This window comes from Sylvia atricapilla, chromosome 5 (assembly GCF_009819655.1).
Source record: "Sylvia atricapilla isolate bSylAtr1 chromosome 5, bSylAtr1.pri, whole genome shotgun sequence".
Lineage (NCBI taxonomy): Eukaryota > Metazoa > Chordata > Aves > Passeriformes > Sylviidae > Sylvia > Sylvia atricapilla.
Window position 1 is genome coordinate 26,914,128 of NC_089144.1, and position 25,989 is coordinate 26,940,116.

The 25,989-nt window shown below is 35.4% G+C and overlaps 1 protein-coding gene across 1 annotated transcript in view; it reads left to right on the plus strand.

Moving 5' to 3' along the window:
- Positions 1 to 25,989, plus strand: part of IMMP2L (inner mitochondrial membrane peptidase subunit 2) — a 405,886-nt gene that overhangs the window by 297,094 nt on the left and 82,803 nt on the right. The window contains exon 5 of the mRNA XM_066319018.1: positions 16,260 to 16,362. Coding sequence (XP_066175115.1) covers positions 16,260 to 16,362 — 103 coding nt within the window. The remainder of the gene's footprint in view (positions 1 to 16,259; positions 16,363 to 25,989) is intronic.

The window sequence follows — 25,989 nt, forward strand, 5'->3', positions numbered from 1 at the left end:
CTACAGAAAACTAAGAATTGTAATTGTAGCTCTTATATCAGCTGCATATCAACTGAATACAAATGGTACATTAGAACATTATGTACTTGTCCATTCCTATTACTGACCTGTCTATAAAATATCCTGTCCCTTACAATTAAGCTGGAGTTAGGTTTCACTGTGAAGTATTTAATTTCCTTTCCTGCTGTCTATCTTCCTTAGCTTCTGTATGTTCTTTTTTTGTGTGTGATATAGTAGTGGTAATAAACGCTAATGCTAATGTTATGGATGCAGGAAATTTTCCTTTACTGGTGCTTATGGTGTATATTACCCATTCCAGACTTTTAGTAGTGTTTTCATGGTTTTTTCCAGTGTGTTCAAAAGTTGCTATCCATGTCTTTTGACTCAAAGTCTATTTATGGTATATGTATCCTTCACACATACATATTGTTTCCTAATTATCTCTAACCATAGAAGTATCAAGCAAGTCTGGAGTTGTACTTTTCTGCGTAGAAAAAAGTATTAATTTCCCAATATCTTCAGCCAGAAAAATCAGATGCTTTCACCAATTTAATGCCTTATCACCTGTCTTTTACTGTTATGGTGCTTGCACTAGTGTGCTCTCAGAGGCACTATATTTTTTGTCAGAAAGGTTGTCATTCTTGAAAAGCAGGTATGGACCACAGCAGAGAGCTGTGCTGACAGAGGAATTTGCAGATAAAGGGTATGCTTTAGTGTGCTTTTCACAAAGCTATACTTTGCAACCCAGTGTATGAAATGGCTGCATCTTGAAGGCATGGCTGTTGTGAGTAAATGAGATTCTATGAAGAGAGTAGAGATCAGAGAATCACAGAATTAACTAGGTTGGAAAGACATTTGAGATCATCAAGTCCAACCTTTGACCTTAAACCACCTTGTCAACTAAACTATGGCATTAAGTGCCACATCCAATCTTTCTTTAGATTGAAGTGACTCCACCACCTCCCTGGGAAGCCCATGCAGCTTAAGAGTCCAGCTCTACAGAAGGGCTGTGTAACAGTGAAGCAGTGCTCAAGGTTTTTGTGGTGTGTTCAGTCAGAAAGGACACTATGAATTTACTGGACAGACCAATCAATCAATCCTTACTAGGTGCATGTGTCCATTGTTGCTTAGATTGTTAGGGTTGTTGGTTATTCTTAAGGTTGCTGAGAAAAAGTTGTGTAATAGGTCTAACATGTATCAGCTTTTCCCTTGAAGAAGCATAAAGGAAGGGGGAAAGTGTATGAAAAGCAGTACAAAGGCCAGTAGGAATATAAGAAGAAAAAGAAAAACCAAAAAGAATCTCCAACCCCCCCCCCCCCCCCCCCCCCAAAAAAAAAAAACCCCAAAAACCTAAAGCTACAGAAGTCTGAAATAGAAGTTGCCGGTGTGACTGCTGTGAATCTAGTCCTTTTCCTCATAACTAATCAGGTTTCCTCTTAACTTTTTTTAAGCTGTTATTGGTATAACTAGGAAGTTGCTTGGCACTGGCAGTGTGAAAGGCAGTCAGAAATCTTTCTTTCTACTTCATCCTCAGTATCTCTACTGATAGATAGTTTTGATGCTGCTAATAGTTTTTCTTAGTGCAGCAAGTGCTGTAGTATTTCCACAACAATATAGCAGATAGATTTTAGATATGAGGATTATTTCTGATCTACCAGCTGTTTTGCTGGTTATTGCTTTTAACTGATTTTCCATGCTGAGGTACTTGTAACTCATCAGAAGCTGAAAAATGAACTGGTTGTACGCTGGAGAAAAGCACATATTGTGCTTTTATGTCTTAGGAATTTTGCCAATAGGACATAACAAAGTATGATTATCTCTCTTCTAAACTAGATGGTATCTAATTCATTGAGTAGGAAGAGCTGGGAATTGTCTGGCAATGACTCTCGGTTTCCTGTGCAACATTTCCCTACTTGTTCTCTCTCAAGGCCTGGTGAAATATAATAGAGCTCTAAAAGCATCCTCTCAAGAAATTCATGTGTGCATTTTTTTGCTTTGAATCAAATGCTTTAAGGGTTTTTTGAGCTGTCACGTGTCTGTCAGATTATTCCTCTTTCTGTTGTAAAGATTCTCTGCTATGACAGAGAGAATGACTTGCTGAGGATTATACAGTACCGCTTCCTCGCATAGCTGGGCTTGAGGAATTAATTACAATCTTAATGCTCAGCAGAAGTGACAGATTCTGACTGATGGGGAATTGTGCTGGAGCAGCTCATCTGAAAGAAAGGCAGGGGAAGTTGGCTCCCTTGGCTCCCCTTGCACAGTTGGGAAGTATGTGTGGTTTAAAGCATGACAACTGCAATAGGAGTCTCTTCAGCCCAGCTCTACACTCCAGCGAAGTATGCAGACCTTTGATTGCTTCTCTGCTATATGCCAGTACTTTATCCTTCACACAGACATATTCCCAGTGGCCATGATGCAGCTCTGTCTGGCCACTGAAATGGTGAGTAAGGTCCAGCATCTGTAAAAGAAGCTCTTACTGCTGGGTAGTTGTGACTGACTGTGTGTGTGATGCCAAAACCATTATTTTAATCCTACCTCCTTTTCTGTGGTGATGTACCTTCACTCCTGTGAAGAAAACCCTCTGCAAATCCACTCATCTATGAACTTGAAGGAAGAAGCTGGTGGAAACATGTTAAGATCAATATTTCTGCTTTTCTCTTTGTGCCCATTGCCCCTGATTCTGACAAAGATATTGTTTTTTTCTGGTATTGAAGAACAAATGTGAGGAGATGGGAATGTGTCTTGTACATCTAAATTATTACAATGATGTACACAAATTATTTTCTCTTAATGTATTATAGTTACAGCAACTGCTGGGAAAAAATCAAGAGAATAATTGCAGCTAAAACCAGTCCTTACAAATAAAGTCATACAAGTGGTCGAATAAGGAAGATAGGGTCTTGTCTGTCACTTAGGTAATGTGAGTTTTGTTGAACAGCCTTGCCAAACCTATTAATCTTCATTACAAATTATTCAACTAAATGTGGATTGTCATGCTAAATTTTCCCTACATTTTACTGTCTTGTCTATGCAGAAGTTTATACTATAGCTATATTATGTTTTTTTGAGCACAAAACGACAAGCATTTGAGGAGTCTCATTTTTGTTAGGACAACATTGCAGAGTCCTGTGGAAACATGCAAACAATTTCTGCTGGATTGAGTCACCAGCATATGAAAACTGATTAAATAATCTGAAACAGAAATTTGTAATCTTCAAATAGTTTAATACTACAGGACATAATTCCTATAGATAGTCTTATTCTTGATCCTTTTGCTTTTCATGATACCTGTAAAATTTCAGCTTTAAAATATATACTGACCAAAGGCAATGAAAATTTTCAGAGTAACGTTCAAGTAGTGATACATTTCATGTTCATTTTTTCTTCTTTCTCACACCTCTGATTCTGCTTTTGGCTAAATTACTGAGCCTTACACTTTGTTAAAGCAGGTAGATCCTGATATTCATTATTTCAAAATATGTTTAGCAACAGATACTTAGTTGTCTTTTGATCGTAAATCATAAATTTCTTTTGGCCATCATTAGTAGAAATAGTTTTGACTTTTACTGATGTTTTTCTTCTTTTCTGTTGTTTATAAATAAGAATTTGGAGTTTGACTCTGTCTCAGGCTATTTTGACTATGAGGCTTCCTATCATTGTGCTCTCACTTATTTAGAGCTATCTGATCATGCTGATAACACTTTTCTTTCCAGATATACCAGCATGCTGGGAATTTCTGTTGCTATAAAAAAATACCTATTTTTTCCCAGTCTCATGGGAAGCAAAGTCAGAAATACTTCCTTTGTGTCTTAAAAGAAGGAATACAAAATTTGCCTTCTTGACAAGTATTTCTTAAGACTACAAGACTCAGTAGACTGTTCAGCATACTTGTGTCCCTGCTAACACAAGGGAGTGACAAGGAAGTTACTGTTATGGCCAGATGCAGAATTAGATTCTTTGTTGATATTTAAAATGATCAAAGAATAATTCTTAAGTCTTTTTCAAGAATTATCATTAAATGAACATTTTCTTGGTTCAGTAACATTAAATGGAAAAACATATTTGAGAAGGAGAATGTGTGAAATACAGCAATTTAATGAAATATCAATTGACTCAGTGCTGTGAGGTTATGGAATACAGTGGAAGTATTAATGAGGGCAGTGCCCTTTTCTTTTGCAGGTAATTCAGATTATCTTTTTGACGATCTTCAGTTTGAAAGTTTTATTGCTTTGCAGGCTTTACCTTTTAATAAAATAATATGAAATTCCATTGGTTTGAGAAAAAAGAAAACTGGTATTAACATCTACTCCTAAGAACAGAGATCACCTATCTAAATCTTTTTAGTCTCCATGAAGCACTTTCTTTACTACTTCCCAGCTCTGGACTGTATGTAACTGAGCACTTCCAGAAAAAAATGTTACACATGAGCTCATGTGGAAAAGAGTAGGCTGATCTGAGAAGTATTAGACTTTTCCTAAATTAAAGGTTTCTGTTGATTAGATTTCCACTGATCTAAATTGAAATCCTAAAGCTGAAAACTAAGAAAATATTAAAAATATAGAGCTGCCTTAACAACGTTGAAGTATAATACTCCTAAATGATGCAGTCAGTTCTGGTTTCTTTAGCCATGATTTTAAAGATGGACAAAGAGGGAGGTTAAAAATAATAAAAACAGTACTGATGGACCAGCTGAACTGTTCATCAAATCCCACAATGCAGAAACAGAGGTATTTTATGTGGGAGATTGGTCTATAAAAAACCAGAAGAAAGTCTTTGTGCAGCAGAGAGTGAACTTCTGGAGTTTGTTGCCCCAGGATGCTTTGAAGGAAGACAGTATAAGCAAATAAAAATTTGTTTAGACAAATTCATGGATAACAGATCAGTAAGCAGTTGCTAAAACAAATAGACAACAGTGTACGATCTGATGTCTCTGAAAGATTAAATCTCGATGCTCATGGAGAGTAATCAAGCTAATCTGCTTTACCTGGTCACAGTTTCCTTTTCCAGTTGTGTGGAGACAAACTATTGGCTTATATGGACTGCTGCTCAGACACAGAAATAAGGCATTTCTTATAATCTTCATAAAAGATTAATGATGAGTAATGATTTTTGGATATACCATAACATTACCTTAAACACCAAGAAAAAATAGCATTTATGTTTAGATACGCATCTGATAACAAGAAAAGATTTTTTTCATGGTGCTTACTTCAAATTGCAATTGTTTATTTTTGTAATTTGAAAGCTCAATCTGAAAGACCACCAGCAGTTTAAAAGTAGTATCTACAGTCTGATCTACATATATATGCCTATATCTTTTAACAGAAGACATATGAAATCTATTACTTTATAAGATTTTTTTGCTGCACAAAATATCTTTGAGTTTTAAAACTCATAATCATAACTTATTTCATAAAGGTAATAATTCATTTATCCATACAGGGTTAATATTTTTTATTACTTACTTTTAAGCTTCTCAATTGTCTTTTTAATAGTAGTGTTCATTAAAAAAGAAAGTACAATTCTAAAGGAAAATAATATAAGGTATTTTTAAATATTCCCTAACAAACATGAATAGAAAGAGATGTGAAGTTTCAGGCTTCCATTGTACAAAGAATAACAACTCTGTCCCTTCCATAAGTTAAAAAAAAAAAAAAAAACCAATCCAAATCAAACCAAACCAAACCACCTTGAAAACACTTATTACACTAAGGGTTCCTCATTTTGCACATGCTGCCTAAAGCAGATTAGAAAATTTTAATACCTTTGGTTAGTCCTAAGCAATAAAGAAAGTATAGCAATTAGCTCCTTTGTGAGAAGTGTGTGGCTGGGGAATTATTTCTTACCTCTGGACCTGAGGAGAGGCATTACCAGACTCTTTTAGCAGTCACAGGTCTACAAGAATCTATCCCAGTGAGCTGTAACAATGATGAGGAGGCAACACTGTTATGACCACTTCTGTCACCACTTTTTGAAAGTAAGAGCATTATTCTTCATTCAGAATTTCCCTAGGAGAGGAGCAGGCCAACAGGGTTGTCCAAGGTAGTATATGCTGTGATTTTCCCCTCTGGATACAAAGAATTTTAACCCTCTTTTTTCTCTCCTCTGCTCCTGTACACCTCTGCTTCCTCCTCTCACCGAGCCTGTTTGTTGGGAGACTGGCCTGGCCAGCAACCTCCATTCTGAGGCTGAGTAAATACATCGAACAAGTAAACAAACGTCAGCATGCAGCCTCTCCCTTGGTAGTTTCTGTCACAAAAGCAATGGCAGAACTGCTAAGGGAGAATGTTTGGGTGAGTAGAAAAAGTGAGTTCAAAGAGGAAGAATTTTATAGAGAGCTGTGTTCAATAATTGCAGATTCTGCAGGCTAGAGTTTTGCGGCTGAGTCAAATTTTAAAATCCACAACTTAAAACCTAGGAAAAGATTTGATCATCTCTTTTTTTAGGCTGCCATTAAGGAGCATTTCTACACAGAGTGCAGAAAGAGAGAAAAAAGAAACCATTATATATCAGGTGAAATTTTTGTCCTAATGGTACCATAAATCTTAACTTTTCAAATTCACTTCAAAGCCATTGTCTTTGCCTCCCTAAAGTGTGCCTAAAACTAAAATGTTCCCAGTTAATTAATTCTTAATAAAAAGAGGGTATAGGGTGCAGGAATTACTATTTCTGATTGCAATAGCCCTTTGGTCTGTATGTGTCGTCCCATTGCTACAGGTATAAAGTTTCCAGTGTGACAATGAGGTCAGGGTTTGGTAATTCACTTAGATGACCTAGAATACCAAGTAAGTTTTTACCTTGATAAAATGATGAAGCTAATGATAATGAATGCAACAAATGATTCCTATCTAATCTATGATATGATACTGTTAATATCTGCTAATGATATTAGCAAAAACCTGTCATATTAATTATCAATATAATCTAGCAGAGAAATGTGAGAAGGTAATGAAATTATACACTTATTTGGCTAATGGGACTTTTATCAAAAGAACCAAAGTGATTAGATTTTGTAATCTTAACTTGAAAGGGGACAGTGTTGGCAGTTGGAATCAGCCAGATACCAAGGGAAAGACTTGTGAGAGAAATGAGATATTGTATGTTTTCTTTCTTCTGAATCAATAAGCTGGTTAGCCATCTAAATGAAAGTTATGCAACCAATAATGATTGCTCTGTTTTTCAACACAAAATTGCTGTTTTATATTTGTTGCAAATTTTATCCTGAAATTAATTATAGTTCTTATGATTAAGAGAATGTGGTTAGCAAAATAAGGAAGTAGTTTCAGTACTCAAAATGGGAGTTACAGCTTTGTGTAAAAGTTTGTAATAATTCCTATTCATGTACCTTCAGTATATGCTGTCCTCTTTAGGTGGTATCCACTCTTGAATAAATTGAAAAATACATATTGATTTTAAATACTAGAATAATTAGAATTATCTAATACTAATGTTAAATAATAATTCTTTCAATATAGTTAAAGGCAGTAATGTAAGGTTTATATGGACTTTGAAAAGAATATGGTCCTTGAACAGATTTTCCACAGTACCACCTTTGTAGTATTTTGCTTTAGGTTTAATCATTCAGGGAAAATAACCCATACAAAACGAAACCCCAAACCAACCAAACACTAACAACAACCCTCCCCCCCAGAAAACAACAAACAATACACTCCCAACAAAACCCAGATTCTGGACTTATCTCTATTATTTCAAAAACAGGTTTGCAGAAGTCATCCATGGTTTCATTAAAATTCACCAAAATTGTATTTTCCTGTATGGATTGAGGAGATTTGCTGTGAAAAGGATTATAAAATAAGAATGCTGCTACTGCTGGAACAGAAGAAACACATGCAGGGAAAAGAAAGCAGCACAAAAATAAAGGGTAGAAAGACCAAGAACTAAACTATTCACAGACATTACAGGAAAAAGTGATAAAGTCATCTCTGTGAGGGAAGCTACTGTTAGTTGATCTTAGCAGTGGGAGCAAAATTTGTTCTGCATTGCCGGAACAAGAAATATTAAATGCTTCATGCCTCCTGACTAGGTAAGCTCTCAGGAATGGAGGGAAATTTTTGTGCTGTTGAGTGTTATGTGCATGGGGATCTGCAGTGGCCTTCTACAGTTTCTGAAGGAAGGTTGTATGAATTGGAAACAAAATACAGAAAAACAGTGTGAGGCTGGAAATGGGAATCATAAAAAGTGACTGAAAATGAATGAAAAGAAATTTTACCCAAGGAGAAATTATTTCCTTAAAATCCAGATCCCTTGGCATTGCTGATAAGTACTGCCTCTAGAACTCTACAATTCACAAGACATAGTAAAGAACTTCTGTCAGCTGCAGCTATTTTGAATCAACTTATGGTGTGTTTGCCAGCACCAGTATAACAGACCTTTGTGATACAAGTACCTACACACTGGTAAAAGTATCAAGGGGGGAAAAACCTAGGCCCTAGATATACGCTATATGTCTAAAGCACAGGAAAATAAAATCAATTCTAGAAATGCTATCAACTCATATCATTATCATCCAAGATCAAATTAAATTGTAGCTTTGGGAAACATTCTTAGCGAATGTCAGAAATCATGAAAATCTTCCCCAGAAAGAGATATATGAAGGTAAAGAGCATTGAGATAAAACATTTATTTTATCATTTATATTGATCATACAAAACAGCAGCAGCTCCAAAGCTGCTTCCTCATTTAAAAGCTTGAGAGTATTTTGAAGATATTTTTGAAAATTCAGGAAAGAAAGGAAGAAAGAAAAAAACAGAAAAAGAAACAAAGAAAAATGAATTGCATTGACATATGCTTTGAACATAAACTTGAGCAATTATCTGGGAAATGTGATGTTGAGGGAGTTAAGAGTCATTAATTGCTCCTTCTAAGTCTTTGGTTTGTTTTGATCAAATATGTCTGGATCCAGAGGTATGATTAGCATCTTTTTCTGGTAAATTGATCTATCAAGGATCCTTTTGCCCATAGCAATGAAGCCATACATTTTGTGAATCTCACAACAATGATCTTTTCACTCATAATTATTTCTACTCTCTTTCTTGTTACAGTGTCCTCTCTCATATAAAATGGAGTGTTAACAAGGGAATGTCAGGCTTGAAATGAGACTATTCTCTCTAGTAGATGAACCGGCTTATTTTTTGTCCTTTCAATCATATTATCATTTTAGATAAATATGCACAAATCCAGTAGTTCTCCTGAATACCCTGTATTTTAAAAGTTTTTACCTGCATTATAGTAATGCTGCTGAAGCGAGTAATGGGTAAATCACTATTTTTTTAAGAAAGACATGCTTTGTGAGAAATTATCTAACTAATGAAGCAGAGCTACAAACATCTCCTGTACTTTCCATGTCAGATTTCTACTTGTATGTAGCACTGTTGAGTTATAGGAACCTGCACTGGTGCAATTTGGTAGAATGCTTTAGCTGGGAAAAAAAGAGAGCATTTGTAGTTCAGCTTGCTTTAATTGCTTTACCTGTTTATTAAAAAGGGAGATGTTTTTGTTATGATAATTCTGTTCCAAATGAGGAAAACAGTAGTATTAAGTTAGTATTAATTAAAAAGTTAGTATTCATTTTTCCTGAGACTTCAAAGTATTTAATGGCACAAAGTAAAATGGAGTTTATATAATCAAAAATTTACCCAATTACAGGCAGAGGAAATCACTGCCTCCATAATGGCTATTCCTAATATCACTGAATGGGAGTATTTTGTTCAAGATTCTGTCATCTCTCTACATGTCTTCCTTTGGGGGTGCACATCTCAATATAGCAGGTCTGGCAATGCTTATGAAGCAATACCTGAAGCATTAGGGATCCAACACTTTCCAAGTTCTGATTTTTTATAGTCAGGCCTCTCAATAACTGGTGGATCTGCAGCTTATATGGCAAATAGACTCCAGCTCTGAGGTGAAAGTTAATAGCTGTACATGTAAGGGAAGAGTTAAAGTAGAAAGGCACAGATGGCTGTATGCCTGTGTTGGAAGTGAAAAAGGAGATTTCTTAGGAGCTGGAAGGTGTTTAGTGTCATGTGTAAGATCCCTGCAGTGACACTAATAAAACTTACATGTTATATTGCAGTAAGGTTCTGGGATCTGGGTGTCACTTGAAATTGAATATCTTAGCATTTTTTCATTCTGTGAATTTGATTAATATGGATGTATGTGGAAAAAGTTCCACATTATGGTGTGTTGACCCTGGCTGAATTCCAGGTGCCCACCAAAGCTGCTTGTCACTCTCCTCCTCAGCAGAACATGAGAGAAAAAAATAGAACAGAATTCCCATGGGTGGAGTAAGGACAAACAGAGATCACTCACCAGTTACCATCTTGGGCAAAACTAACTCAGCTTGGGGAAATTAGTATATTTTATTACCAAGCAAATGAGGGTAGGATAATGAGAAATAAACGCAAATCTTTAAAACACCTTCTTCCACCACTCCCTTTTTCCTTGACTCAACTTTACTTTCAATTTTTCTCCCTCTTCCTCAGCAGTGGTGCAGGGGAACATGGAATGGGTGTTGTGATTATTTCATCACATCCCTGCTGCTCCTTCCCCCACAAGGAGAGGACTCCACACGCTCTTCTCCTACTTGGTCTTGGTGTTTCTCTGATGGGACAGTCTACAGCATGAACTTTTCCTATGTGACTCCTTCTCACACTTAGCAGTTCTTCATGAGCTTCAGCATGGGTCCCTTCCATTGAGAGCAGTCCTTCAGGAACAGACTTATCTAGTATCCTCTGAGGGGTAGCAAGTCCTGAAGGAAAATTTACTCCAGCATGGACTCATCTCTCCATGGGACCACAGGTTCTGCCAGGAGCCTGCTCCAGAGTAGGCTTCCCATGGGGTCATAGCCTCCTTCAAGTGTCTACTTGATCCAGTGGGGGTTCCTCCATGGGCTGCGCGTGGAACTCTACTCAGCCATGGACATCCATGGGCTGCAGAGGGGCAGCCTGACTCACCAGGGTCTGCACTAGGATCTGAAAGGGAATTTCTGCTCTGGTACCTGGAGCACCTCCTCCTCCTTCTTCACTGACCATGGTGTGCGCAGAGCTAGCACATATTAGGACTCATTTACTGCAATTACCATTGTACAGCAACTTTCCCCCCTTCTTTATTCTGTTTTCCAACAGGCCCTATCATTATTTCTGTTGGGCAAGGCAATGGCCAGCAGCAGGTCCATCTTGGAGCTGGCTGGCATTGGGCTTTTTGGACATGGAGGAAGCTTGTGACTCACAGAGCCACTCCTGTAGACCTCACGCTACCAAAACCTGGCCATGAAAACCCAATAAACATGTACAGCAATTCATGTTGCTTGGAGAAAGTTGTTTAGTATGATAGAAACTAGCTATCATACTTTACAAAAGAGTTTGTATTTTTGTTTTATCTCTGCAAACAGGATATTATCTACAGTGTCTACTCCCTGATGACACTCAAAGATATGCAGATTGCTGAGACCTTTGGATTTCTCAAGGTCAAATCAAACTGAAGGCATCCATTCCTCATCCAGCTTAGCCGAGCCAAGTTGCTTGCTTTGGCACTGCTACCACATCCTAAAAAAGCAGATTTTTCTTGCTTGTGGGCAGGTGGTTAGAATACCATATAGAGCTCATTTTTGACTGTCAAGATTGAAATTATTTCTCAGCCAAGGATAGCTATAAGTACATCTGTTAGCTATTAAATTGTGGGGGAAAAAAAAAAAAACCCAAAACCAACAACTTTTCAAAGGTTCAAAATGTACCTCTTGTAAGAAAAAGTAAATCAGAATTTCAGACCAACTTCTGTAAAAATGTCTAAAAAGATAAATGCAATTCCATTATGGTCTGAACAAGCAAATTACTGCAACTCCTGTAGACCCTGTTCTTAAGCCAATGAGATTTCAACTACAGTTTGAGCAGCATCAGCATAGGTGATTATTACTAATGTGTCAAAGACTTGAGTAAAACCTAAATTTTTTTTTTTTTTTTGCTCACACCAATATAGTTTTTAACAGATTTTTGGATTCTATATACCAAAATCTGTCTCTGGCTGTATTATTGCTAAAACAAACCATTTAATTGGGAAGAATAAGAGACGTTAAATATTTTTTATTTTTTATTGCAAGATAGTAAATTTAAGAAAGTGAAAGACTCTTCATTACTAGAGGCTTTATGAAGTTTAAGAGATTGTTCAGTAATTATTACTCATGCTAATGAACTAGATATGAAATTAAGAAATACTAAGTTAATTATTACTTACAGCAACTTTTCTCTTAAGAATTCATTCAGATATCTTCTAAATTTAATTAAAAACTTCATGAGTTAGAGGTAACAGAGGTCATGGTTACAGTCAGTCAGAGAAATGAGTCTAAGGATGCTCAACTAAGAAAGAAAAATGGAAGTTTGCATTGCTTTCAGAATGCTATATTATTGACTGCAATTCCTTTGTAGCCTCTCACAAGGAATTGATGTAAAATTCCCAATGAGCTAATAGTGCTTTTGCTATTTGCCTTGAGGATTTTTGTTTTGTAGCCATTGTTGAAGAGTGCTAGAAGCATTCCAAAATATTTTTCACTTTGAATTGTATTTATTTTTCACAAAACTATTCATCATTACACTTAAAACTGTTATTCATTTAGATAGATCTAAACCCCCAAATGTGATAGCAGTAGTCTTCAAGGCTATCCTTAAGAAAAAGCATGGAGTCAATGCTTTTCAAAAATGATGTTTGTCCTTGTAGAATTGCACAAAAAGATGGACAGTAGTTTTATTTCAGCATGCCCAGCTAAAATGTTTAACTAGTGAAACAAATGAATGGTAGTTTGTACATTTAGATCAGGATCCATACTGCCATTGTAGCACGCACATATGGTCTCTTCCTTGCAATTTAGGTCAGAGATTAAAATTTCTGCAGGATTCATGGAAAAGAGGGTCAATGGCTAATTTTGACTATGAATCAATTTGGGTTCTCTTCTTAGGAAGGAAACCAGGTTTGTGGGTTTTTATTTTAAAAATATGAACAGTCTTTGCAAGAGTAATTAAAAGTAGCCTACCACTGTGAACCAAACATGGCTTTCTAAAGCCTGTAGTCTGGTTTTTTTTGCAGGAATACTTTACTGCTCTGTTGGAGAGTAATGCAACAAAGAAATTATTTAAAAAATATAACCAGTATCAAGAAACAGAAGATCCAGTTCACTGTAACATGAGGCTTTGCTGTGGTTTGTTATTAATGCATGCAGTGAAAATATCGAATCAAGCTTTGCTTTCTAATTCCAAAGTGTTCCAAAGGACAGTGTTTGCAGCAGTATTGCTAGAGCGGATACAAAGTCCCCAGATAACTGCCCTATGCAAATACTGCAGTAACATTTTGAAGGAATTGTTTTAGGGAAATAGATTTTCTTGCCTTCTCTCTTCTGTTCACAGGTATGTGGGCACTTATTTTTTACAATATATCTTTTTTTTCTGTTGAGCCTACATGTGGGAAAAATCTGATGATTTATATAACCCATACATGCAGGGTTCTACATTTAACTGCTGACTTCGAGGGTTTTATCCAAGAAGTATCACTCCTATCTACTAAAGTAGACAATTAGAACTGCTGGGGTTTTTTCCATTTGTTTTTTTTTTTTTTCTCCCCTATTTCCTTAATATGTTTATTAACATTGTAAATTTAAATTCTATTTCCTCTAAGTAAAAAGTATTTCCATACAATAATTGGCTTTTTTCCATATGAGAGTGTGGTATATAATTCCTCTTTAATCACTACAAGAGACTTTATTTTTGCGTAATTTTAGAAAAATATTCTGATTTATGATGCCTATTTAAAGAGTAGAAAAGAAATAAGTATTTACCATGTTTTAGAAATTATAAAAAGAACCAATTATAATTACTGCACTCTGTAATCTTTTTGTTTTTGCTTAGGCCTTAAAGAACACACCAGACACCTATGTTAAACTCTTAGATTTTCACAGGGTCTTTGAAAACCTTTATAAGACCTATCCATGCAGACCATTTTTTTCCTCCAATTTTGTTCCTAAGTACTTATTGCAAAACTTTTTTTTTTTCCTCTTAGTGATTTCCCAATCATAATAAAGGAGGAGATTATCTGGGGATAAGAGATTGTGTCTGGTCTGAAATTGAGTCACTGACTGGCCTTTGCAATATTATTTTCTTGACATTTATGAGGTAAACATGCCAGCAGAATTAACTTTAAAATCCTTTCACCCTTGTGAGTGAGAGTCTTATGCATGTGGTCTGTAAGGGAACAAAACTTTATCACAAAATACTCTTGTGTATTCAAGAGGATGAATGAAGAGAAAATTAAATATTTTTTAGCTATTGTTTGCCTTTATCACTGATGGAAGAGACCCATTTAATAATTTTTAGAAGTGTCTAATCAAACAGCAGAATTAATGGACAACTCTCAGCCTATACTTTAAAACATTTTACCAGTAAAATAGATGATACTTTATGAAAGAAACTATCAATGAAATTAAACATTATGAAATCTCAGATATAAATATTTATTGTCCAAACTGTATACCATAACTCTTAAAAAATAGTATTTGCATATTAATAAATTGTATAATTGGATTTTTAGCATAATTGAATTATTGAATTATTATAACATACTCTTTGTGTTTAAGAAATCATGTATTTACCAACTAGGAGACAGTTTAAACGTTTTGTTTTGAATGGTTTAGAAATTTAGTCTTGAATAATGTGTAATATGGCACTGTTCTAGAAAACTGAAAAACAGTCTTTTTCTTTTCTGCAAATAGGCTATTATTTTTTTAGCTTTCAATGAAAGTGCATGTAGAATTCCATTAGAATATGGTACTGGAATGCTCATCCTTTTAGCTGCCAAAAAATAGCTGTTTGAAAAAGGATTAGTCAGATTTTGTGACTTGCAAATAAAGTAATTATTGTTTTTATTTGAGTAATATAGTCAAAGTAAATAAAATACACTCTTGAAGATTCCTTATTCATCTAATATTTCATGGCCTCCAGCTACTGATTAGCTTGTCCTTTAACATACTCACACCTCCTCCCCAACCAAAACAAACCTCCCCAAACACAATCTTTTCATTTTGACTTGTGAATATCCCTGATTAGTACTGTTGCACAGTTCAGCTGAATCTCCTGGTGAAGATGGTTTTCTCTCTCCAGTTGATTTTTTTTTTTTAGTTTTGGAGTGTGCTTCTTTTGCCTTCTGCTCTGCGGGCATGTCTTCCAGACAGTGAAAAGCAATGAGCAGCTGGAGACAACAAGCTGGATCAAAATTCTGTTTCTGTCTATGGACAGAGTTGTTTATTCAAAACTAAATAAGAGGTATCACTATTCATAGTCCCATCTGTAAATGCTTCATCCTGGTAATAATTCAGTGTGCATGACAATTGCTGTCTGGGGTTAAAGCACGACAACTTCTCTGCATGAATGATTGCAGAATAACAGGTCCCATCTGAAAGAAAGCAGAAGTGTGCGGTAGGAGCAGACTGGCATTATGAAAATGACAGCTACTTGGGGAGCTAAATACAGGAATTTTACATACTCTGCACCTTAGCTTTAGTACTAATCTGTAGTTTGTCATTTTGTAATACTGGGACATGCTGCAACAGTATGATTTTCTGTAGAGGATGGCATCAATGTCATTTTTCTTCATCACTTGGCCTTCTCTTAAAGGTTTTTTTTTAAGTTTGTCCTATTTAGCTTGTTACAGCTGAACAAATCCTACCCCCAGGACAGAATGATTTCAGGAATCCATGCTCTGAATCTGAGGCCTGTTCAGACACACCAGTATATTTTTGGTAAAGAAACACAGTCTTAAACAGTATCTATATGTGACTGCAACATATGTATGTTCACTAGTATTTACCTGAGGTAAAATCTGATGGTTTAAAATGTTGTTATTACAGAGGTGGAGTTAATAATCTGTTAGTTATATTTAACTGAAAAGTGTCTTCTTCCTTTCTTGTATTGTGATTTCTGACAAAATAATGTAGTAAACAGACCCGGATAGTGCAACCAGCTCATAAAAATTTTTGTATATTTTGACTTGAGTAACACTCTTGAAGTCCAAAGGATTTCAGTGCAGGTAGTTTTAAGCTGGTGCTGAGTTGTATGCAAGGTCAAATTCCAAGCCAGGAAATATGTGAATTTTCCTAACAAAACATCGTTGGGGTTGGGGATTTTTGTTTGTGTTTTGGTTTGGGGGTTTGTTTGTTTTAAAAATCTTTTTAACTAACAACTTTTTCCAATTCTGCTTAGAACCATTGGATACAAAAAGAAGTATGTGAAAGTTCCACATGGTCATATTTGGGTGGAAGGGGATCACCATGGGCACAGCTTTGACAGCAACGCTTTTGGTCCTGTAAGTCGATTCTCTGTATGTCTCACTTTGCAACTGAAGAAATGTACATATATGAAACACAGCGAGTATGAATTGTGATTGTAATTTTATTATTTTTGCGAGATTTATTGAACTTTATAAAATATCTTGGTCGGCGGATACTGAGTTTTTTCTCAGGTATTATAAAAAGAATAAAGTCTTCTTTCAGTTCCCCACTTGGAAGGAGAGGTGGTAGAGGTTTTAAATTTGGAGGGATATACTGGAATTGTAGCCAGAGGGTGAGCCAGCTCCCTGTAGCTGACAGATGCTCCCTGAGGATATTTTGCCAGCTGATACAATTTGGAATGATTCCCTCCTGGGAGGTTTGTCTTGCTTTAGTTCCAGTGCTGGGATAAAGAATTGGGAAACTGTAACTGTGCTTAACAAGTGTTAACTGATAAATTGGTCAGTGGACAATAGTGGAGATATTTTGAAATAGTTCCCAAAGTAAATATTTAAATTTTCTTTGGCTATTGAATGAAAAGAAAATGTAACCTGTAAAATCTGTTTCTTGATGGGTAAAAGTGTGCATCTTTTTATCAGGAGGACAGTAAATTCTTTCTCTGAGTTGTAGTTTGGGTTTGGTTTTGGCTTTGTTACACTTTGTATAGAGTCTTGTTCTTGTTTTAACTTAATCTAGCAGGCAGGAAATAGTTGCATAAACTGTGTATCCTGCTGTGGAAATACAAACTCTTTTAGGCCTCTTCCACATGCAGGATTTTCCTCTGTTTTTAAGAAAGAATATTCCTCTAATGTTATTTAAAACCCCACTATTTGTCACAGGGAAGTTGTCAAGAATGGATTTTTCTACCCTTATGCATTTCTCGTCTATTTCATACTAAAAGCATCCCACTGACTAATTGAATTAATGACCTTATGAGTTTGTCTGGCTTCTTGAAGTTTAGTCCAGTTATTAAATTGAAATAATTTGTTCTGAGGAAATAATGTAAAATAGGCTACTGTCTGATTTGCTGTATGTAATGATGATGCCTTATTTTAGTTTGTCTCCCTTTTTTTTGCTTGTATATCTTGCTGTTTTTCGTTATTATTTTCCTTCTACTATCTTCTAGGATTTCTAGTATCTAGTTTTAGAGGTTCTTTCTTGCAGAATTAATTGTTTATCCTGTGCAGGTATCTCTTTCCTCCCTTTGGTAAGCTTTTCTCTGTCACTCTCTGTTCCCAACATAAATCTTAGTCATAAAGCCACTAATCTTCTTTTCACTTACAAATATACTGCGAGTGTAGTCTCAGAGCATAAGAGCCTTTAGCAGTTGGACATTGGTTTCAGATTTACAGCAGCTCACACAGAAATTCATACAAGGGAAAATCCTCAAGGTAGGCACCATGCAGCTTTCATGCAAGAGAGAATGTTTGGGTAAATCTAAATACCCTCAGATTTTTTCTCAATCCACTGATGTTCATAAATATTAGTAAATCCTTTTCACTAGGTTTTGACCTCACATTAATCATCAATTGTTAGCTAACATCAGATAGTATGTCACTTTTCTTACAGCAATGGCACTTTTGAGAGCTAGCAGGACAGGTTTTGACAGTGAATTCCTTATCTTTCTGCAGGAAGAATGACCTTGTATTGCTTTGATGAATACATTATGGGCAAGTCAGCTGTAAATAGGTATTTTCCTCTCAAAATAAATTAGAACAGCAATCGCTGAATGCAAGCAGAAGGGGCAGAAGAGATCACAGGGTTTGAAACTAGCTTTAGAATAATAAAATATACAAGTTTTTTGTCTGTAGAAGAAAATGGAAAGTGCATTTAGAAGGACACGCTGCACTCGAGGTTCTTTTCATCCTACACATGTAAGACTTTAGGTTACTGGGACATTTTCTTCTACTCCTCTGTACTCTGGAGATTATTTGCACAAGTGAATTAAAATGTTAAAATCACTCTTTCAAGCCATTTAGAAGGTATCTACTTTTTGAATAAAAAGTTCTCTCATAAGACTGCAGCAGTGGTAAGGAGCAGACATGGTAAGACATGGAAATATTTTTCTCACTTTGTTAGGATATAGGTCACTTAAGACATTAGTTAAACATTATGTGTATCACAATTCTGACTTTCAAAATTATGTTTTCTTTCATCAAAAGATGTAGTAGAAATAGTGGGAAGTTTAAGTGGACTGTGTTGTAGGCTACCATTTCTTCTATTTCCATGTGATTGTATAGTAGAAGGACATTTATACTGCAGATAGACTCGGTAATGTTTTGTAGATGAACTTAATGAGTTACATGGGGCATAAAAAGAAATTATGGAAAAGCACATTGAGAACAGATGTTGGAATATTTTTTTTTCTCTTGGAGAATAACAATATGTGTAATTGCCTAATGGGTTAGGTTGATAAAGCAAAAACCCTGATACCAATCAACTTCTAAATTACATGCACCTTTGGAGAGATGAATTTCTAAACTGTAAAAATTGACCTGATTAAATCATGTTTATTTAGTTTATAAAGATGTTATAAAATAGATAATAAGTTGTTATTGCATGGTTCGGAAGGACTAAAATTGAATTTTTAAAGAATAGACACATATTTTTCTGAAGTGTGTAAATAAAATAAAAATGCTTAAGATTTGCAAAGGTTTACTATTTCCTTTCTGCTTAATTATATCTTTGATTGAAATTAATGCCTTAATTGATATTACAAAAATAACAGGGCATCTATGGTTAGCGCTGAATTAGAAATGCTATTAACTTTGTATATGATCAAAAGTTAAATGTTAATTACCTGTCCTTAATACGGGACTAAATTAATTCATGGCTATTGTAAATTGTCTTTTAAAAAATGCTTTGCGTAGTACTGAATGGCAGGTAATACATATACCATTGCTTTAACACTGATGTGTTTCAGGTTTGGAAATCTGTCAGCCATTCATAACAGTGAAAATAGCTGTTTTGAATAGAAGCCAATAAACATCTAGAGAACTTGCATATTTTTACTATTATTTAAGGGGTAAACAAATACATATTGCTGGGGTTTTTTTCAGTTACCTGGACTAGGATAGAGATTTCTGTTAAATTGACTCTTGCTGTTTCTAAATTCTGAATGAAGTCAAGCTTTTACAATATTTGGTTAGCATTCCCTATTTGACGTACTAGAGAAATGTGATAATAAATACCTTCTCTAATTAAGAGACCACTTTTTGAAGTTTCTTCTTTTTGTTTTGTGTTCTGGTAATTTTTCTATTTGATGGACTTTTTTACTATGAGTTGTAGTTCAACAGTACAGGAAATATGAAAGTAATGTTCCTAGGAATGTTTCTGCTTTCTTAGACCAGAAATGCAGGAGATATTATAAAGAATTGATGAAGTATTAGACTTTTCTGCTGCTTTAAATTTCTTTAAAAATTTAAAGGGTTAACTTCATGCCAAATCAGATATTTTCTTTGCTTGCATGGCCAGGATAATATCAGCATAAACACAAAGTAACGATTTATATTCTGTGTCCAATATTCTGGCTAAATCAAGGGAAAAGTCATTACAAACTGTACTTGGTTTAGATTAAATGTTTAGAGCTGGCATCCAGCAGTGCAGAGATGGTTATCCAACCAATATGTGAGGGTATCTAAGAAACAGTTATTAATAAGTGCACAGAATAACTGATATATTCCTGGATGTACACATGTGTGTTGAGAACTCTCATAATTTTAAGAAGTAAAAGAGGCAAATTTTATCTTATAAGGCTCTTATTTATACATTTATATGTTTCCAAATGCCTCCAAGCTGGGGATATGAAAGGGCTTTATAAAATTAGGGCTTGCTATGCATGGCAGTCTTTCAGCTGCCATATAGAAGACCTGAACAAAAGCTCATTAAAGTCAATGAGAGAATTCTATTGGCTTTAATGGCTTTGGATAAAGTTCTTTACGAGTTAAGCTTCAAAATCCAGTGTAAGGGCAAAAGCCCTATTATCCTCCTTATCTTCCTGGGAAACTTCTGACATTGGTAGTTTGAACACCTTGTCAAGAACATTTCTTTTGGCCCATCCAGGTCCTTATCCAAGCCCTTTTCCTCAAAATGTATCTATCCTTAATGTGTTTATTTTCAAAACTAAATATTGTTGAACCTGAGCCTAGATGTATTGTTTGACAGAAGTTCTACATTCGTAAACTTCAAATGAGTCAGTTGATTTTAGTCAGCATTACTGTAGAGGCCTATTTTTATGATTGCCTGTTCTGTACTGTAAATTCATGGGATATAATACCTGAAAAACATTTCTATCTGTTTAACTACATTTTCATTTAACAGCACAAATCCATAGACTGTGGCTAGGAAATGATAAACTAGGATGACATTGAACAGAATATGTTGGATTTATTAGTTATTTTAATTTGATTATTCAAAGGCAATCATCCTCCCTTTCAGCTATAAGATAGGAATGGTTTAACTATTAACCCTCAATGGGCAAATTCAATTGCTAACAGTAGTGGAATGTGGCCTCTTTTGATTATTTTTTTAGGCTGATCTAGTATTTCTCTCTGTAACTACTGTTAGTGAGCACAAGTGGTTGAAAGCAGAAAATAAGAAAATTAAATAAGATAGTACATTGAACTGAAATATGACACTTCCAGTGGAGTGCAGGGCTTACTGCTGGTAAAGGAAATATTTTAACCAAGATGTCTGCAGCTTGTTAGAGTACTTCTGCTTCATTTGTTCTGTCATCTTCTGAGGGAGGTTCAGTGGACAGTTGAAGGAGGAAGCAGATCAAGCAGATCTCTTTCTGCCGTTTTGAATTACTTATAAAACAGCAAACAAAGAATGCCACACATCCTAAAAGTGCACATCATCTTGGTGATGATCTTGCCATCTGGTGAAACTTTCATATGTAAGCTGTAAACTAGTGCAAGGATTACATATCTCCCTGGATTGGAGAGACCTCTAAGACAAGAGGTGGGAAAAGTTTAACAGCTCACAGCAGTGCACTGAACATCACTGCATTAAATTGCACATAGCTAGGGCACACTTCCTGCAGAGAGCTCTGCCAGGTCTTGAAATACCTGCTGACCCTGTTTGTGCCCCCATACCCCAAACTGCCATTCAAAGAGGCTTAAGAGAAATATGTCAATGGCAGAGTACCAAACTCTGTTTTTTCTTAGTTTAGAACAGTCAAGAAGAGATAGTCAAGGGTGGCAATACAAAAGTGTGATTTTAACAAGAAAACACTTCTCTGTGCTTACACTCATAAAGTTAATGTAGGTGAGGAGAAGAGTGATGACAAAGTAGTCAGTGAAGGCTGGGAATGACCTACTGTGGGACTTGTCATGCAGTAACTTGCTGGCAGATGCTGCAGATTCTTCTGTTACCTTTTTGCTACCACTGCCACCAGTGCACCTTCACTCTGCTGTATAAACGTAGCCTTGGAGAGTGGCATGACTCTAATGGGGTCAGTGACATTTCTGGTCCTCTCTTGGGTATTAAAGAAGAAATGAAGCATGTGTTTAAACAGGATGTGCAATGCAAATATGCAATCAATGCCATTCTGTATTATTTATCTCTGGCTACTGGCAAAAATGAAATAGGTGAAACTGGTTTACAATCAGAAAAAGACTTTGCATATGGAGCATGAAGTTACCGGTAGTAAATAGCATAGATGCACAGCTTGAACTTGTAAAAATCTATGGTGAATAAAATGGATAGGACATTATGTGTTATGCTGATGATAAATAAAGCTCGAAGGGTAAATATGCTTGTCCCTTTGAGAGAATACTATATGTGAGATGCAAATTGGGATGGTGGCTTTTCCCGGGGGAGAATGACAATTCACTCCAGGAGCTGCTGAAGGGGAGCCTTGCTAATAAGATTGTGTGGCCTGACTGTCCATTAAATTATTATGGCTAACTGGAATTTGCACTATAGGGAATAAAAAAGTCCCCTATAGCTGTCCTAATTATTTTGAAAAGTAAAATATTTAGCTTGACTTTAATTTAAACCAATGCATATGGCCATTATCGTGTGACTTAAGCTCTCAGTTAAGGCTACTCTATTCCTTAGCAATGGAAAGTTTGCTTTCTCTCTTAGTTACATTAAATCTTATTTTATGCATTCTAGCTAATTTTATCTATAACTTGTAAATGTAATTTATTAGCATTGATAAAGCTTCAGTCATTTTGCTTATGGAACAGGATTTATGTAACAAATTCAAGCATAATGCATTATTAATGCAAATATTTAGTATTTCTGAATGCAAGAACCTTTAAAGATTTTTTTAACCGCAATGGAAAGAATTGTAGTCTGAGCCGCCTACAGCTGATTTTGACATCACTTATATTGAAATAAACTAGGAAAAATGTTGAAACAGTGTTTGATCTATTTAATGAAATATTAGAAGAGATCAGGGAGCTGTCAGAATCATGCTATCATTTTAATTATCTAATTTGGACAGGTCTGCATTTGTGAAACCCTGTATACTTCTTCATCAGTTTCCTTACAATTCTATTTCTCTCAAGTTACTACTTGAAAATACCCTTATGTTTGATAATCTCTCTGCGGATTCATAACATCATATTGTCTAAATAGAAATAAGAATTACTTGTTTTAATGCATACAAGGCACAAAGGAATCATTGCTGATTTCTGTATAGCTTAACAGTGTAGGGAATTTTGATTCATGCTGGTGTTCATATTAGGATTTGCCAGGACATAATTTTAAAAAAGCACTTAATCTATTAATTTCTTTATATTTTTACCTCCTTGCACATGGATTATTATCAAAGCTCAGGCAGTGATTACTAAAAAGACTTCTAAATTTAGTTTTCAGAATTGTAGGAATTTTTTTTTTACTTTATTCCATTTTTGGATAAGATACATGCTTTGGTGTAATAAGTACTCAGTGTTATTTTAGGATAGGGACCTTTAATGACATATTTTACTTTAGCACCTTGTTTACATGATTGCACATCATATTGGAAGGTTCAAAATGTGTATTTGTATGGCAGTCAATGTGCAAACTAATGTGTATGTGTTTATTTCCAAGTGTATGTTTATTTCATTGAGAAGCAAAACATTATTGAAACATGATGAATAGTATTCCAGTACTTGTATGAATTATTTGAGGGAAGTGATGTTTTCCATATATTTAGTGGAGAAAAGGAGACTCAGAGGTGACCTTATCACTCTCTGCAACTCCCTGAAAGGTGGCTGTGCTCAGGTGGGGTTGGTCTCTTTCTCCAGGCAGTAACTGACAGAACGAGAGGACACAATCTTAAGCTGTGCCAAGGGAAATAGGCTCCTCTGAGACACAGAGGTGTGGGACGAGAGACAACAGGCACAGTACCAGAAGTTCTGAACAGACATTAGGTTATTTAAGTTTGGGGGTTTTTTTCATTATGGCAAAGTCATGCATTGGGTATTGAAAAAGTTAGGAAGATCTCCATTTTTGGAGACAGTAAAAATAATCTGCCTGCAGAGCCCTGAGCAGCCTGAATTGGCTGAGTCCTCCCATGTAGGAGGTTGGACGAGGTAATCTCCAGATGTCCCTTCCTACCTATATGTCTGTGCATACAGGAAAATGATTTTCATTTTGTCAGTAAACTCTTTTATTTAGCACATAGGGGCAGTAAGATGACAAAAGTTATGTGTTAACACTGATGAATCACATTTATCAAGAGAGAGGAAGTAGTAAATTTACTTTTTCTATTGCTGCAGTCTCTCAGAAGATTATCAAGAGCAATCTAATAGCAATTTAGATTGTACAAATGTTTCTTTGCAAACTTTTATTTCTATTCCCTCTGTTCTAAAATGAATAGTTTGGATAATACACTAGACATTATGAGTTTTCCTAACGTGGCCATGTTTAAAGTCCAGCCTGAGCAGAGAAGAAAAATTTTCCTCAAATATTAGCAGCAAACACTTCTTTTTTTAAGCAGTACTTCAAACTTCAAAGGTATGTTATGGAACAAATAACAGTATTTAATTTGAGCTAAATCTGATTTAGACTAGGATCCCGATCTTGCAAACATTTGTTTTTATATATTTTATGTCTGTAGGATTTTCTCAATAAAGTCAAGGGCCTGCATGTTTTGGACTGCTTCTCTTGTTAATGTTGTGTCTTTTCCCCATCTCTTATTTTGAAAGACTTAATAAATGAAGCCTCCCAGTTCAAACTGAATAATTTTGCTGGTTCTGATGTTGACAGCTAATTCAGTAATATATTAAATTTTTAATTAAGCAGAACTTTTTCTGTTAAATAATTTAATTCCTGATTGTTATCCAAGCAACCAAAGCCTTTTACAAACTGTGTGTGCTTCTTTTGAAAAATAATTGTCAGGGACATATTTATTTATTTATTTTTAAATTCCAACTATAAAAGTATAGAAATAGTTTCCTGATGAGCATAATTGTGGTCTTGTCAGGGAAATGTTCAACTTGATAGCAGAATTTTAAAGTAATTTATTCTCTCTTTCACTGCAGGAGAGCAAGTAAAAACAATTCTTCTGAGGTAATTCCCATAGAATGTTACATTTGGTGAGAGGGATAATGCCTACTAACAGAGTAGCAAATATATTTGCAAAACATATTCCTCTTCCCTTGATTGGTATTTGAGATAATGTTACTTAATTAAAGTTGGGTATAGTTCTTTTTATTTACTTGCTCTGAGGATTTGGGCACTGCAGATGAGCATCTATTAGGGTTTGAAATTTTATGTAGATTTCAGTTAAGAGCTTCTGCAACTCACTGTCAGATTCAGGAACCAGCACAGTTTTAGTTCTTCTTTTGTCAGTCTGGAGATTTAGAAAAGAGGTATGTACAATAGGAACACTGGTATTGGTAGCAGCATGAAGTAACAATAACTCCATGGTAGTTCCTCTGTAGTTAATACATAGAGCTTCCTCTTTCACATATGCCCCATTTATGGAGCTATAATGTATGTCTTGATGGAATTATTGAAAATGTTTAATTGCATTTGATGTGAAACAGAAATCTATCATGTGACCATCAGCCCTCTGGGGCCATGAGGACAAGTCCCATGTAAACTCTTGATTGTGAACCTTGAGAACGATGCCTGCAAGCTGCAAGATCTGTTACTCAATATCACATTTTCTAATTACAAAATTTCATTTTCATCCCAGGCAACCTATCCCAATATAATTTGAAGAAATACTGCTCTGAAATATGTGTTTGTTAGAGCTTATACCAATGCTGTCTCTTCCATATATTTATATCTTCTTGGAGCTGGGAGATGAGATTACAAGCTTTGGGGGTTAAATTGCACACCTCATATTTCTAAGATACCACTTGTTGAAATGAGAGTAGAAGGAAACCATAGTAGTAGTTAACATGATGTGATGACAAGATCTGATATTTCTTTCCAAGCAAAGATATAAATCTGAAGATGATGGATCATTGATCAATAACTGATCAATAATTGAAAAGAATGAGGAAGAAAGAAAGAAAGACAAATCTACAATTCTGCAAAATAGCACTTCCACTTCTGGTAGAAGTCATGTAATTTTAGTAACAAAAATCTGTGCAGCATCAGTCAAATTAATAAGAAAAAAATCTTTCAGTATTCTATGATGGTGAAATGAATTATTCCACTATTTTCTGGAAGAGTCATTCCATGGTGTGTCTTAAGAGTATAGTAAATGGTCACCA